Raw genomic sequence first — 16,809 nt, 5'->3', positions numbered from 1 at the left:
GCACATCTCAATAAGCAATTCAGATCATTCAAACATGACATTGGGATCAGGAAAAGATTAAATGGAGACCCATTTGCAGAAAGCTAAATAGATTCTTAATGATATTAAGTCTATTATGACTGTGAGTGTGACCAAGGTGTTCACATCTAATTTTATGTTTGTGCCTGCAAAGTTTTAAAATGCAAACTTTTTAGGCTTTTGTAGACCAAATTCTTCTGATTCACCCCAATTTATAGCTTTGACACCTCAGATGAACCTACCGTCACTGTGCCAAGTAGCCTAAAAGTCTTTGTTGGGACTGTGGGAGTTCTGGACCAACATTGCGATCATTTGGCTCCAGAACACTTATGATTATGTATGTTGCCCATGCTGTTATAATATACAGAGATCAGTGAACTATCAGGAACACCTGACAGTGGCCCTGCAATAAACATTACCTTCTATAGCTTAGAACAACACCTCTTGTTGAGTTCTGTTGAGTTGTTGGTTCAACTCTTGCACCATAACACAGTCCAACAATACAACATACGCTACGGCTTAAAAAGTCACCAGTTGAATAAAGTTGAGGTAAACGTTAAGTTGATACCTCTCTGAGAAAGTCAGTAACTGAACATTATTAGCTTCAGACCGTTGGTAATAATTGCAAGCCTGTTGTCTAGGATTACATTACATTACACTGAACAGATATTAATGTCGTTTTGTCCACATGGTATATTACAATGGCATTTTGAATGGCATTGTGGTGGTTAAGTAAGGAACATTGGTCTTTCATTGTGAACTATTCCTTTAAGGAAGCTTTCTTCCTCAGTAGTGGGTTGGCCTTCGGTCCCATACTTCACTGCTGCTTGGCCTCTCCCTCAGTTCCCTGGTCAGAAGGAGACAGTGTTTTCTGCTGGGAAACTGCTGAAGTATTTCCTCCCCTGCAGACTGTTTTTCCTCTCTGTGCCTTTTGATTGGAGGAAATGAAGCAGCAGAAAAGGAGATGACAACAGCTGTTTAAGGGTTTTCCATATGCACTCACATATCACTCATATCTCCTCTTTCACCTTAGTTCAGATACCTTGTGACAGACATGCAAATGATTGGAAAGTGTGCTTCTCCTTTGATCACTTCTTCATTTCACTTGTTTCAGTCACAAAGGGGGCCATGTAGACAACAGTAACTGATATGATGTTTAAAGGCTTAACAAAGTAGATGTATTTGTTCAAATCTCATGTGCAACAAAACACAAGGGAGGTGGTTGTTTCTTGTTTGTTTGTGCGTGCTCAGTGTTTTTCTATTTCAAGTTTCAGCTTTTGTTCCTTGGTTGTTGTGTCTGTAACATAGACAGTCAGTGTAACAGTGCAGCCCACGCTCCGTATGGTGGTCACATTTCTGCACTGCACTGTGGTCAGAGGTGTCAGATCCTTGTTGGCAAAATATGACCGTGCAACTGCAGACTTTTGGATATAATTTATTTTGTTTACTTGTCAGTGTTGCGTACAGTAACTCTCCATCTGTAGATGGTTGATAATAATTCTACAATGCTATTTAGAAAAAAATCTGGCACATTTGTCGTACATTTGTTATTTAAAGTTGTATTAGAGACGGAAAACATGTTTTTTGTCGTCAGTTTCCAACTCATTTTTCACTGTTTGTTGCCTAGATAAGAATCAAGTGCAGAACATTACCGATGCTGTGTTTAATTTAGCTTTGTGAATTCATTCGTTCAAGATTTAATTGTTTCCATTAGGGTCGTACTTAGCTGATGACTTTCTGGTAAGACATCATGCTGATAAAACAGATTAATTGCAGGGCTTTTCATTCGGTATTTATACAGCCTGGAGAGGGTTGGGGGGATATTAGCTACATTATGAAGTAAAAAATGGATGAGACTCCCATTTCAAGGTGACAAATCTGTAGCCACAGTGCCGCTCTGCCTAATTATGATAATATCCCACATCAAATAGCTTTAATTAAAGGGCCGTTTGATGTTTAACTCAATTGACGTAGTAGTGACGTGTGTTATGTTTGACTTTGAGGATACAAGTGGCTGCAACCCCGGCAGCAATAGAAGCTTTTGGAGCTAAACGTGTTGCAACATAGACCACAAAAACCACTTTGCTAACAACATGGAGGCACTGCTGTGAATACAGGTTTGAACATTATAATTTGTCAACAAGTGACAACATGACAGTGCCCCTCGAGTCAGAAGTTGTTTATCACGTTCATTGTTACCTGACCTATTTTCAACCACGATTAAAGTTTGGGGCTCCCAGTAACAATGATGACTTGATTTATAATATTATTTGTCATGTTTGTATGCAGGAGAACAGGTGTAACAGGTGAAGGAAAATCACCAGAGAAACCATTTGTTGTGGTGAATCTTGTGTACACATGCAAATGATTACCTGATAAAGTTCTTGTATGATGATTCATCTGTGGGTCTATCCATTGTGGATTTCATGGGAATTCCTCCATCATTTCTGTTTCATGAAACTACAAGTGGAAATTTTGACTTGTAGATGGAAAGTTTTTTTTTGTTTTGTTTTGTTTTTTTAGACAGGATTGTTGGACCAACAAACTGAAAGACTAAGATCCTCCCTAGAGCCCCAGAGAGCAGTCTTTTTTTTTATTTTTTATTTTTGCACATTTCTAATTTTGGAAGAAAATACACTCAAAATCCTGTGCTTACAAAGTTGTGACCACCATTCGCCTGACAGTCATGATTTATTTAGAAGAATAAGCAGACAAGCATAATAGCTATGCCGGTACTCAAGCAGTGCCTGATCTGATATGTGTGCAAATCCCTCAGACTGCTATGTTGCTACTCGGTCAGATTGGGCAATACAGTAGTACAGACTCCAAATAAGATAAGGTGGTTATTGATAACACACTGGCGCGTAGTATGTTTGACCAGTGGAAGGACATTAAAGTCTTTGCATTTATCCAGTTTGTGCCTGGTTTTATTTGACAGAGTCGTATCAGAGACAGCATTAACCGTGCCAGTGGCAGGGGTTATATTCAGTCACTGTGCTTAAAATGTTTTTGCAAAAACGGCCTTCCCAATGGTTTATTTTCTAACCTTAAATGATGTTCTCCTTTTAGTGTTGTTCTGCAATTCCTATACTTGGTACAAATACTGTTTCTTTGGATACAGTACATCTCTGTCGTAAATTACAAACTATTTGTTGTTGGAGGTATTTAGCTAGGGTCAGGGTATAGTGTATGACACTGAACACTTTTCATTTTAAGCCACACAGTAGCATTGCACACTGCCTTTCAAAGACCCTTGTGGTCCTGCTGGGGTGGGCCAGGTTCATTATACCCCTGGGTCAGGCCCGCCCTCCACAGAGCAGTTTTACTAATAACAGGAAACATGGCCACTGCAGCAGATGCTAATGAGCAGTTGCCCAGAGCCTGAGACAGCCTGATTACAGCAGGAAGAGTGTAGTTAACATGCAGGATTGCTTTGAAACATCAGATGTGACTTAGCCATATGCTAGCTGTGCTTCACAATCTGTAAGGAAAGATGAATATCACCAGTTAAAACATAGATTTGTGTTTTATACACTTTTAATCATGTTTGTTTGTCAGCAGAGATTGTTAACCCTGACATTAATTATGCAGAGTGTATGCTTTGATACGACATTAACTTTCAGCCCCAGATTGAACCGAGATGAGAGCCTTGCAGCTGCAGCGGCAGCACAACAGGCTCTGTCATGTCCCTGGAGAGAGGGGTAAACTTGTGATAACAGTCAGCACTGCTGTAATATCATTATTGTTATTATAGCTGATTGCAGAGTCTCAGTGCTGAATCAGTAGTAGCTCAGAGGAGGGACTGACTTATAACTGATTATTCACACCCCGTACAGCATGGTACTTCTTCCCATGCCTCACAACCATGGCGTTCGACAGGCATAGGAGGCATGCTGGGTTTTTCAAAAGTATTATGCTGTTCGGCTGCTCCCCCGCATTAAGAAGGGCTGGGAGCAGGGTTGGGTGCCACCCTGGTGCCTCCCTGTTTACATGTGTGAAATGAAGTCTAGATAAATGTTTCAAGTCAAATTTTTGATGAAAATGTATGGGTAAACTGATTTTTTTTGCCAGCCTAAAATTTTCAAATAAAGCACTGAATGATGCAAAAACAGTCTGGTTTTTAGAGACTCTGCACCACAGCATTAAGAGTGTGCTGCTCGCTGATTCTGTTGCAGCGTTAACCATCACAGCCGTACAAAGCAGCATGAATCTCTTTTTTATACTGTAAATTGAAGGGTTTTGCTAAAATGTGACTGTTACATTACATCCCTGTTATGCCTGTTGGCCTTTTCTTTGCCCGGCCCTTTCTTTGCCTACACGCTGCCTTTTGGCCCAGATATTTAGTGACACTGTGATGTATTCACGGTCACTGTAATTTAATGCGATGTTCAATAGATCGCTGGTTCACCAAGGCCTTTTCAATTTAATTTTTCCTTTTTTTTTTTTTCCTTGTTCATATTGATGAGAGCTCCTAGCAGTCTCAGTTGTCATTGGAAACAGGAGGTGAGAAACAAGGTCTTAATTTGAGGCTGAGCTTTGTTTCAAAAGTGTGGTGGTTTTCAAGCCAGCATGTGTTTTCTGTCAAAGTGCAAGACATCTTACTCCAGTGACTTTTGGCTTTTGGTAATATCGATTGTCAACTTTGGTACATTAATTTTTTTGTTCTCAACAACCAGTAACTTGTATCAACATGCATACTAACAGTTCATATGTTGTTGTTTTTTTATTGTCTTACAGTATCCTTCGTAGTCAGTGGGATGTTAGAGCTCTGGAAGCAGGACTGACTGAAGGAGCATGGTGAAACACCAACCCCTCCAAGTCTATGAGCGCCAGCTGTGTTTGTCATGTATCACTGGGATCTACGGTTGCCGCTGGAAACGCTATCAACGTTCCCATGATGACACCACCAAGGTGAGAGGGGGGGGGGGTGGAAACCCCTTTTGTGGATGTATTCAACCAATCAGAAATGCTGTACATCTGGCTGTCAGTCATTAGCCCCTTTCACACATGCACTGCAACCCTGAAGTTATCCGGACATTACCCAGAGGAGCTGTGTGTGAAAACACAAATGTCCGAATCAGTCGAACTTGACAGACTTTACCCTGCCAGCTCCCTAGTACAAAGTCTGTGTAATGTCCGATTTAGCCTATGTGTGAATACAGCAGCTGAAACGGCTATTGAAAAACACTTCTTGGCTGAAATTAAGGCAGTGCAAGATACATGTGTATGATGGTTGGTGTATAATATACGTGTTCAGCAGCCTGTTAATGTGGCACAGAATGACATTTAACTGATTCTGCCGCATAATATCAATAAAAAATATCTTTTTAAAAAATTTTTACATTCAGTAATCTATAGAAAACATTTTGACTGAGACGAAAACCCCTTTTAATTGTTTGTAATTGTACGCTCAAACAACACTGGTTTAGCAAAGCAGAAGGAAATATAATATACTGCCCTTGTTGCCATTGATTGTGTCACACTCTGACATCTCATAAGCGGAAGCTATTTACAGCCGGTTTGTGAGCACGTGCACACTCACAATCGTGTGCATGTGCTCCCATCAGGTTTGGTAGAGAATGAGACCTGATCGTCCCATTCTCTGTGTGATTCATCTTCTCAAGGTCATCTTCCATGATAACGACACAGCTTTCCTGTGAGAGATCGATGCAGAATGATATTCATTTTCAGCTTTTTGATAGCTTTCCTTTGTACATGAATTTTATCGAGAGGTGACAGCTGTCCCTGCTTATTTTTTCATGAACATCTTCCAATGAGCTGCCAACTACATTTTTGACAAAAACGTGTAGATAAAAATTAAGGCATTCAATTAAGTATGTAGCTGTTACAAGTCTTCTCACAGCTCAGAATAACAAGGTGGCTGTGTAGGAGGTGGAAAAAGTTCAAAGATATGTTGTTACTGAATATACCAGTGAGAAAAAAGAAACATAGAAGGCTGTAGCATCTTACAGTCTGTGGTTGGCATCCATACCAGTGTGCACTCACACTTCATGGTCTCTAGATACCCTACATACTGATCATGTTTGTCTCTTGACATTGATTTACAAAGAACAATTATCTTTGGTGAAAAATGTCCTTGCTGGCTTGTCCTCTATTCGATAACCTTCAGCTTTCCACATAGAGCTTCATATGGCATTACAATACTCCTCTGTTTCCAGTTGTCTGTCAGCTCCAACATCCATTTTTAATTAGTTAAATCAGATTTTCTAATAAATGGTAACTATCAAATGTTTTTTTTGTGAGTGGGTGTAGTATAGAGCCACAAGCTGGGCAGTTGTTAACACTAAACAGAGTATTCTGTATGCTGTATAAGGGATGCATTTATCATAGTCTGGAAAGACAAACTTGGCATTCACATGATTTTTGGGCATTTAAATGTATACATATAGATGGTTACATACTATGACAAACCATTTTAATGATAGATTTACCATTTTTAACACATTTGTAGCTAAACGCCCCTTTTTATAGAATTTAAAACCAAGATGTACTACCAGAACAGTTACATGTAACTCCCAACAAAAGAATAATAATGCTTTTTTTTACTATGAGGCACACGCTAGAGTAAATATCACGGCCTACACAAGATGAGTCATTTGTCCCGACCTTTGTATTTAGCAAGGACACACAGGTTATGTTGCTGCAACAAAACTCAAACACACAGTACATACCTATGTGCGTGTTTGCACTCAGATGCTAGGTTGGATAATTTATTTATGCCCACATACCATACTGTAGACAAGCAGAAACCCAGGACACAGACAACAGATTCATGTCACTCAGCACACACACACACATACACACACAGATCCATCAAAGACAACATATGGCCTGCATTAAATCTACATTAGAGGTGTAAACAAACAGACACAAGGAACACGGAGATGGAAGGGTGGTTATTCCTGATAGTTCTTGGACGATATAAAAAGCATTGCAGAACAAAATAATGAGGTATTGATTTTTTTTTTTTCCCCGTCCTGTATGCAGGAAAGTGGACACCGTGTAGCTCTGTTTCCTGTTGCAAGTAGTTGTCTTTCAGGCCAACTGATAGGATAGTGCCAAGTCAGCATACTTTGTTCACAGTGCTTATCCTTTGTTTTGACCATGGTGTTGAGCAGCACTTGTCTTGACCCCAGTGTAAGAAGCAAACATTCAGTTGCATGCTCTCCGCAGGCTGCAGTCCATTTCCATTTCAGTTGATTCAGGAAGAGGATATTTTTCCCCTCAACATTCTTGTATGTTTCCATTATGAGTGGAGAGAACCGAAAACAGAACGAGCCAAAATTATGCTGTCTACAATAATTGTAAATATAGACCACTGCTAAGAGTGCCACCTTGTTTGGGTGCTGTCAAATTGTAGAGAATAGAGAGAGAGAGAGAGAGGAAAGCTGTGTTAACTATTTATTTTTGTGTTAGTTGATACTTTATTTGGTTTAAATATAACTTAAGTAAATTTTAATTTTGAGCATGTTTTTGTAGTTTGAACATCTGTGGTCTGAAGTCCTATTTTTTGATGTTTGGTACATATTTGACCAGTTCAGCGCAACAACAAATGGAAATAAAAAGTTTGGACTCTTATGGATAATTATTTTCTATTCAGACTCTTATTTTGGCCAAACATATAGTACCAGTCAAAAGTTTGGACACACTTTCTCATACAAGTGAATGGGATGGTGTTCCCAGACTTTTGACTGTCACTGTAGATTTTAACTCATGTGAGACGGCTTTTAATGTTTCTTTTCTTAGCTTTGAGTGCCTTTAACCCAAAGAGCAGCCCTTTGCATTGAGAAATGCCTCCTAGTATAATGATGTCATATAAGACTGCATCTTTAAGTTCCAGTAAACAAACTGTGACTAATCAAGAGCAGGTATCAGCTACACGTAACTTGAGTGAATCACAGAAGTGTGAGAACTGAGAATCTCATCTTGAAACAATTGTAGACTCATTCACATGTGGGTCATGATATTTCTCCCCTTTTTTTTCATCTTTGTTCACTGTAATGAGCTGTTCAGGTTGACTGAGAGTCTTACTGAAACTGCTTCTGTCTGTGTTCAAGGAAGACGGCGCACGTCACACTGTGCAAGCTGATCTGGCCTCTCAGTAATAATTGAAAGTATTTCCATTTAGCCAGTCTTTACCATTCAGTCACACAAAGGCTTCAAAAATAGAAGCAAAGCTGCTCTGCCTTCATTTGTCTTTGTAGGACAACACAGTTGGCTAGCACTAGCAGTTAGTTGTTTGTAGAAATTATGGCAACTCCACAAGTTATTCCATTTGCCTCATGTACCAAACTTTAAATAGTTAAGAGAAGAGGAGATTAATAAGCCGAATACAAATCAAATAATTCTTGTAGAGATGTTGATCATCACTTTGTTTTCCCTTTTTTCCTTGGTTGGACTTAAAGGCCCAATATGTAACTTTTCCACATTTTTCCTGCATTTGTGTGCCTGATCACATCTTTGTCCGTTCTTTTTCCCTCCGGCTGTCAGACTGAAAGGTCATAAACTTCAATATATCAGATGTGAGATGACTTACAAGAAGATGAGGCTGAGGGTGTGATGGCTAATCATGTCTTGAAGGGTATTACATTACCTTTTTCTTAATATTACACTAGGAGTAGTATTTCAAACCCTTGAGATAAAACTACATTGTTTTAACAAATGATCAGGTTTTGGTTTCCTCTGAACGCTTCTTGCTTTTGCTCACAGGGTGAGATCTGCAGCATCAGTTTGTACGGCTTGCTGCTCTGCTATCATGCTGCTTTCTCTACACATCCTGTCTAGAGATTGTGTTAAAAAAGCAACGAGTGTAGTTCTGGATCATATTCACTCATCGGACTGAAGCTATAGGCTGCATAAACCAAATCATACATCCACAATAAATCTGCAATAGGTTATGTCTTGAAATACATGGACAAAGCCTTGTCCACTTAATGTAGGTTTGATGTTGATTATGAATGAACCTCCCTTGAAGCTGTTTCCCTGAGTTTGTTAAATCTACCATATTGTAATTATGCAATAATATTAATATTACAATTTCCAGCAGCCAAACACTCTGTTTACTGTCCCATCAGATCAAATCAATCACTAAACTGGTTCACACAAAATTCACCTGTGGTTCCTTCCTCTAAGCTCCTGCAAGAGCCTCCCCTCTCCTCACTCTTCCACCTGTTACACCAGAGTGCTCTGGTAAATAAGATAGTATCTGAACAGAGTTTTTACTCTGTCTGCTATAATTATAAATATAAACCACTTCCTGGTGTGTGGCTGTTCAGGCTTGTTGTGCTGAAGGTTGTGTGTTTATACTACACTGGATGTCACGTGGAGACGTGCTCACACCTGTGCAGCCGGTGCATACGGTCAGCGTGGCCCTCATGGACATAGGCAGGTGATGAAGGTGAATTGTGAATTTACGTGAATTGTGCCACATATACATAATTGTTAGTGTGTGGTGTACGTTAAATGGGTAACCCCAGGCAACCAGTAAATGCAAAACATACACAAATTAAGTGTGTAGAATGATATTCCAACAACATCTCTACAGTTTCTGGACTAACTGGCTGGCTGGCACTGCCTGTAATCACATAACTCTAATCCTTAGTCCAGTTTTAGAGACCATGTTGACCTTGCAAGAGGGGTAAATAAAAACACAAATACTGGAACAAAAGTGTGATCCCCTCTGAGCAGAGCAGTGATCAGATTTAGAGAGGTTTAAAAGGGACAAGCGATGCAGGGTCAGCCAGCCTGTGGCTGCTGACCTAAAACACTTGTTTGCTGGAATGGTAACATCATCTGTTGAAATGTCTAAGAGCTACACATTAAATATTAGAATGAATTATTTATCCATGAAACAGATGGACTGTTATTTCTGTATTTTTTTTGTTTTGTTTTGTTTTGTTTTTTTTAGTGAAGTGGGGAATATGTTTAAAATCTTTGAGAAAATGGAGGTTCAGCTCAGTATTTGGACGGCGTTTGTCATATTTTTCTACTCTAGTGAGCATCTTCCTCGCATTTGCACACATTTTTACACTGTGTGAATTGGTGGTATAGCTGCATTACAAAGCAGTGCAGCACACCGTGTGTGAAATGCCAGGGACTTATCTGGATATGCTCAGGAATGTGACAAGGGACTGAGGTGTCAAGTCCAGTGAAGATAGAAGCAAAGAGAGAGGCATGTGAGGCTGTGCCTCAGCAGAAGCAGCACTGTCAGCAAAAGAATAACAGCTAAAGTAGCTCTGTCTTTTTTCCACTAAATGGAGCTGAAAAAATGAATTCCTTTTGTTTACATGAGTTTAAAAGCTTTTTCACAAGCTCGGACATGCTTGTGGTTTTTTTTTTTTGTTTGTTTCTGTCTGGATTAATATTTGACAGCAATTTGATTCGGGACCATCCCACGCTTTTCTCTCCCCACAATGTTGGCATGTTAGATGGCAGCACACTGAGTCTGGCTGGCTTACCCAGTTGATTGCGTTGTTTAATTGTGTGATGTCTATATAGCAGAGATGTGCGCTGCACCAGAAATAAAGCCGTACCCTGCCTACTCCTGTAAATCTCTACCATGAATGATTTACCATGTGTATATGAATAGTTTGCTTATTTTCTGTCTATTTAGGGACAGAAAATCTCTGTATTGTTTTATATGAGGTGCAAAGCTAAAAAACCTGAATAAATGCTAAATTAGTACATAATAATAATTCAGTCTTATTTACAAGTGTTCCAAGTTCAGGTGTTGTGCCGCTGCTGACATTTCGAGCATCTCTCAGTAGTTCGCCAATACGGGAGTTGCTATTTGTCTCCTCTCTGATGACTAATGTCTGCGTATTTCAACATGTACCGTAACACACATGAATTCATAATCAGAAACACACAGTCTGACAAGTACAAAATGTTGTGACATTGGTGTAGAGAAGCTTTTAGCGTGTCGCAGTACATGGTGACGTGCTATACATGGTACAAGGACAAGTTCTTCATGTAGTCCTTGCATCCGCCAGCTCATACACAAACATGCTTAATTAGCCTTTCATCAGTTTGTCATCTCAGTTCATACCGTGCTCTTACAAAACAATGCTCTGATAGAAATGTGTGCAGGTGTTGTTATTATACTTGAAATGCACATGCTTGCCCTCCGTGATCGTACTGCTGTTAAGGGGGTCAGAGTAAAGTACACATGGCTCGTGTACTGCGGATGTGTTTGTAGGTTTGAAATTTTGAATAAAATAGATTTATGCAGCTACACAGCAATACACAACTCGTCTTGTGAATCTGCAGGCACCAGAATGACTCGTGTGAAAGTATTTTATGTGTATTTTTTATCACTTCTCCAGAACATACTCAGTCCCCGGTTGACTTGCAAACCAGATGTAAATCAAAATACATATCATTGCCGTTTGCTTTCTTTTAAATAATTTAACAGTATGTATGAATGTTTTATCATATGTTTACAGTATATGAGTCAGATAGCAAGCATGTGTTTGTCCATGCGTGTATATATATGTATTAAGAGAAGCTGCTGAGCATGAATAATAACCATCCAGTGGTTATGACACTATAGAGTAGCCTAGATTCTGTTTGACATATTGAAGCATGCTTGGAGGGAAAAGAGTGAGCATGCATATATTGTTCAGTCATTAGCAGTTGCCCTCACAGGGAAAAGTGGAGCAACTGAATATCAGAAAAGCTCTGTAACCGTTATAGAATCACTATTACAGAGTGACGACTTAATGCTACAGTCTCCTTTATTTTTACCATGTTCTGTACATTCGCTGCAGGCTTTCCCATCATTTATTTGTGGTAGCCTGCCACAGTATCAACACTGACCACCACATATTGATTTTCTATTTTTTTTTCTATTAAAAAGGGATAAAATTTTATTTCATAGTAGAGCTACACACAGCGCATTGATTCACTCACCCCCTCGCCCCACTCTCTCTCTCTTTACCTCTCTCACACACAAACACGTTGAAAACGGACCCGTCTGTGAACAGCCCCTCCTCTCCGTACGCACTCTGAATCAAAACATGATCATGTGCGGGAGGAAGGATTGTTGTTGGCTTTTCCCCGCGGAGAAGACGGCTGGCTGAATTCCTGAGTAGAATCAAACCGGAGTTCACGAATGGTTAGTATCATGAACACCTGCAAAAATCTGTCCAAACCCGATGCATACAAGTTAACTCTGATAAGTTGGTCTATGTTCTTAACACAACACTGTCAAAATACAGCTGGGTTGTCGAGGTTAGCACGCTGTATATAGCTGCATGTGTATTTGCAGTGGAGCACCTTATATAAGGTGTTATTTAATAATTAATTTACCAACGCCCCCCCCCCCCCCCCCCCCCCCCCACCCAGTCAGCTACCGCCACAGATAGAATCTAATTCTGTGAGAAACACTGTAAACTGTATGTTTTTAATCAATAAGCCTATATAATAAATATATAATTGGCTTCCTCAGTCATACTGTACTGGACTGGACCTGCTGTGAGCCAATAAAAGTCAGGAAAATACAAATTCGAGCAGAAAACCACTGACGAGAGCTGCTAACGACTGCAGTATTACATCACTGTAACTGATTAAATTGTCTTTAACTATTAGAGAAAAAAGTTGTCTGTTGTATCTCTCTCTACGCCTGCTTTTCCCAGATGTTAAATCACTGACGCAGTTTTCTCTGATGCAGTGGTGAGTCAGCAACATTAAATCAGTTTCACACCATTTTCACTGTTTTTAGTAGTGCGAGCGAACCCTCGGTGCAGCCTCATAGTAAATTAAACACTGTTTGACTCTTTAGTCTCTACAAAGACCTGCTAAATCCTTTAGACATGTTTGTTCATAGCATTTATAGCTCAGAGTTTAGAGAAAAATGCAAATGGAGGATTTTCGGGAATGTGTCCTTTTTAAGTTTTAAAATGAGTGTTTACATACTGCAATGAATTTTGCCTTGATTTGTTTGATTCTTCTATTTTTAGCAGTGGAATTTGTTTTACGAGGCTTCGACTATGACATGTATCTCTGTATATGACTTTCCTCCTTTCCAGTGTTTCTGGTTCAGGGAGCAAATTTGTTTACTGTTTTTAAAATATATATTTACGATCACGGCTGTCTGGACTACATTACTCTACAGCACCCACAGAAAGGGCCCTTGATGGTTTTGAAAAGTCATTCCGGTTTTTACCTTTTTTAATTACGCCTCACCGCATAATTTGATTCAAATTAAATCTAATTCAACAGCTCTGAATCTTGCCAAGGTGAACTTGTCCTCTTTGTCTTCTGTGATTTCTCCGCGGGGCGAACGGCATAAGACTGTTCAGATTAATTATCAGAACAACGCACAAGTGATTGTTAGGACGCACTGCTCTTCAACAGTCTTGATTCTCCGGAGTTTGTGGTGTTCTGATAGATTTCTATTGCCGCACTTTCGATCCATGCCATGCGGTGCTGTGTTCAAATAAAATGCCTGCCGTGCAGAATGGTAATGTGATGTCACGAGGGCACGCCAAGTCATGTCAGACTGGAAAAGCTCTGCTGCTGAGCGAGCTGAGAAGAGGCAACATCAGACTGAACATGGTGCTAAAATCAAGTTATTCTTCAAAACCTTTTTTTGTGTGTGTGTGTGTTATGTCTTAGAAGACTGTTACAGCTTACACTGTGCTGTACGCTGGGAGGCACACAACATGTTGTCTTTGTTCTTTTGATTTGTTCAGAGCAAGGACAAAGGTGATGGTTGCACTTGTCATTTAGATGCAGTTTTTATCATGTGCATAAAACTAGTCATAAGAAATCATACTGCCTCAAGAGATATGTACAGTATGTGATTGCTATATTCAAGCTAATATAGCAGCGTGAGTTAATTATGACTAATAAAATACAAGATTTAGCATCAGATCTCAGAGATGACATTGGGAGATAGCTGACTAGGTAATCTGATTAATTAAAGGGACTTCAGTGGTAACTTTTTGACCTCACCGTCACCGCTCTCCCAGGGGCGTCTCAGGTCGCATCCATCAGAATCCAGAGAGGATGTGAGGGAGAAGGGTTGAGAGAGCGGGGGAGATGAACAATGTACCCTCTCAGGAGCAAGGTCGGATTTCCCAGGTGTTTTCAGGTAGTCATTAAGGACCATGGGAACCAGGGTCTGTGTTTTCTCATCATCGAACACGCCTGACATGTACGCACACATACACTAACACATGCCTCCCACAGAGACCCTGTTGTACTAGGGTTGATTCGCTGTGCTCTTTTGTCACAAGACATATCCAAAATGTTGGAGGTGCAGCCAAAATGATTTGGATTGTTCCCATATTGTCTGATGTAAGATGACCCTCTTAAATAATGCTTTTATTACACTTTAGAGGCTATGCTTAAACATGAGATGTGATTGAATCAACATGCCACCAGGCTTGTTTCCCTTTTTTTTGTACAATTGATGACTGTCATGACATAACCATGCCCAGAAATAAAATAATACCAGTGTACCATCATGATTTCCACATTAAGTCTGACCCAGGTCAGAATGGTGAAATGTGGGAAAGCTCTTAAAACAAGGCTGTTCAAATATGACCTTCAACTAGGTTTTAGTTTGGAATCAATTCAGGATTTTTTTTTTTATTTTTTTTTTAGGATTCAAACTTCTTTTAAAAAGCTTTTAAATGTTAAATACATTTAAAAGCTTTTAGATTTATTCAACAAAACTGTGAGGTTGTGAACGGACATAAGCAGGTCAAACAGACTGTCTTACCTGTGTGTCATCAGCTGGTCGAGGCGATAATAATCTGATCCTGTGCACAGTCAACAATGGTGCAGTCAAGCTGCTTTGCTTGGGTTGCTTAACTGAGTGTTTTTATCTTGACACATCTGTGCACACATACTGTATACATGAGGACATTTGGTAGCAACCAACACTTATTTTCATCATGGATTGATCTGCCGGTTTATGATTAATCCTTTAGTCTATAAAATGTGAGAAATTACAGTTCTGGCAGCCTAAGGTGACATCTTCAAATTGATTTCTTTGTCTGCCCAGCACAACCTAAAGATACTCAATTTACAATGATTAAAAAAAAAAAAAAAAGGAAAAGTAGCAAATCTTCACACTGAATGTTTGACATTTTTGCTTTGGCTAGTCAATCAAATCAAAATGTTGGCATTAAACAACATACTGATAACTGCACTTACTTATTTTATGTAAACGTGTAGCCTATATGTTTGACCAGAATTTGTAGTCCTGACCTTCAAGAGGACATTGTAGACACTTGACATCTATAATGACTGTAATTACAGTTGGCATTTTGATGTGATGTGATTTTCTTTCCCCAGGAGGTCTAAAGATGAGATTTTCTTAGAAAACACGTATTGTGTGATTTGTCCAGATTACATAGAATTAAAGTCATTAAGCAAGTCTGACTACTGCTTTTATTTAACAATGTGATTGAAATATATATATGTGTGTGTGTGTGTGTGTATGTGTATGGTTTTCCTACACCCAGTCCCGTCAGCTGATTAAAGTCCTATCTCACGTTAACCTAGAAACGTTCATTATTCTATCAGCACTGTGTTTGTGTGGGTTATCAGCACAGTTAAAGTGGGCCAACACGTCTGCTTCTCGGGTCTCTTAGGTGCACCGAGTATTCTTTAAACGATGAGCAATTTTCTGTGCTTTTAAGAAAAGGTGAAAAGGTTCGTGTCCGAGTCACAGCAAAAGTGTAGATGTATTTAAAGTACGCGGACAAAGACAGACGGTGTGCTTTACTGTGTGCATGTATCCTCCTGAGTATGGCCCAGGGATGTTTTTGTGTCTGTCTTTATCTTAAGATGTTCCCATTTAATATTTGCCATGGTGCAAAAGTGCATGACAGAGGAGGACAGTAATTAGTCAGCTTGCATGAGAAGTTATTAAAAGTCATTCTTTGATAATGAGCAAAGTGTATAAGGGATTTACTCTCTGCAAAGGTCAGCAGCCACGTTGACTCTGTGTGCTCAACATAGGATAAGTTTGTAGAAAGTTTACTTCTAATGAATAGATAGTCTCTGAAGATATTTTTAGTAAAGTTGAAGTTGTGCTTGTGAAGCCTTTTTAAGCATAATTGCTTTGTCCCAGTAATATTCAGTAGATACAATTTCAGTTTCAGCATTCAGAAACCTCCAAATTTCACTCAGGTTCTACATTTCTTGTCACAACATGGAACAGAGACTGTGTAATCTGTGTAATCTTTGTTGTTTATTTGAACAAATATCTTTGATTCGCAGAACTAATGATGTTTACTTGTATGTGTTTGTGCAGTGGGAGCTACTGTGGTCCCTCATCCTCCTCTTTACCTTCTGTCTGCTGCTGGTCTGGTTCTACTTCTGGTGGGAGGCTCATAACGACTACAACGAGTTCAACTGGTGAGTACTCAACCAAACGTAGCGTTCTTGTGGGTTTGTCCGGTCAAACCAAGCGCCAGACGTCTGTCACCATATTGTTTAGGCTGTAAATAAATGCTATCCATGCTTGTTGATTTCCTAAATCATCAGTTTAATCTGCCTTAATCTGAGCAGGGACCACCCATCCCTCCACAGATTACACTATTACATAAGTGCGATGCCTCGCCCAACATTTCCTATACTATATATATCACTCAGCCCTGTGCCGTGTTTACTTGACCACTAGTTTACGTGAGGACGAGTTTATGTGACTGAATAAGGGAAAAAATGGATGCCAAAACCCTGATTTTTGAGGTATTGTATTCATGCGAGTTTGCATCTTTTTGCTGCCCAATGACAACTAACATCATCCACATC

At 39.6% G+C, this 16,809-nt stretch overlaps 1 protein-coding gene across 3 annotated transcripts in view; it reads left to right on the top strand.

Annotated features, from left to right (window-relative positions):
- gdpd5b (glycerophosphodiester phosphodiesterase domain containing 5b) overlaps positions 1–16,809 on the top strand; it is a 43,611-nt gene that overhangs the window by 10,371 nt on the left and 16,431 nt on the right. For all 3 annotated transcript variants that reach the window (XR_006096621.1, XM_042414667.1, XM_042414668.1), the window contains 2 exons: positions 4,756–4,929; positions 16,310–16,413. Coding sequence is in view for 2 of the 3 variants with exons in the window: in XM_042414667.1 (XP_042270601.1) it covers positions 4,813–4,929; positions 16,310–16,413 (221 nt within the window). In the remaining variant the exon portion in view is untranslated. The remainder of the gene's footprint in view (positions 1–4,755; positions 4,930–16,309; positions 16,414–16,809) is intronic.

Source organism: Thunnus maccoyii, chromosome 6 (assembly GCF_910596095.1).
Source record: "Thunnus maccoyii chromosome 6, fThuMac1.1, whole genome shotgun sequence".
NCBI lineage: Eukaryota > Metazoa > Chordata > Actinopteri > Scombriformes > Scombridae > Thunnus > Thunnus maccoyii.
Note: the sequence above shows the minus strand (reverse complement) of the source record. Positions and strands in the feature narration are given on the sequence as shown.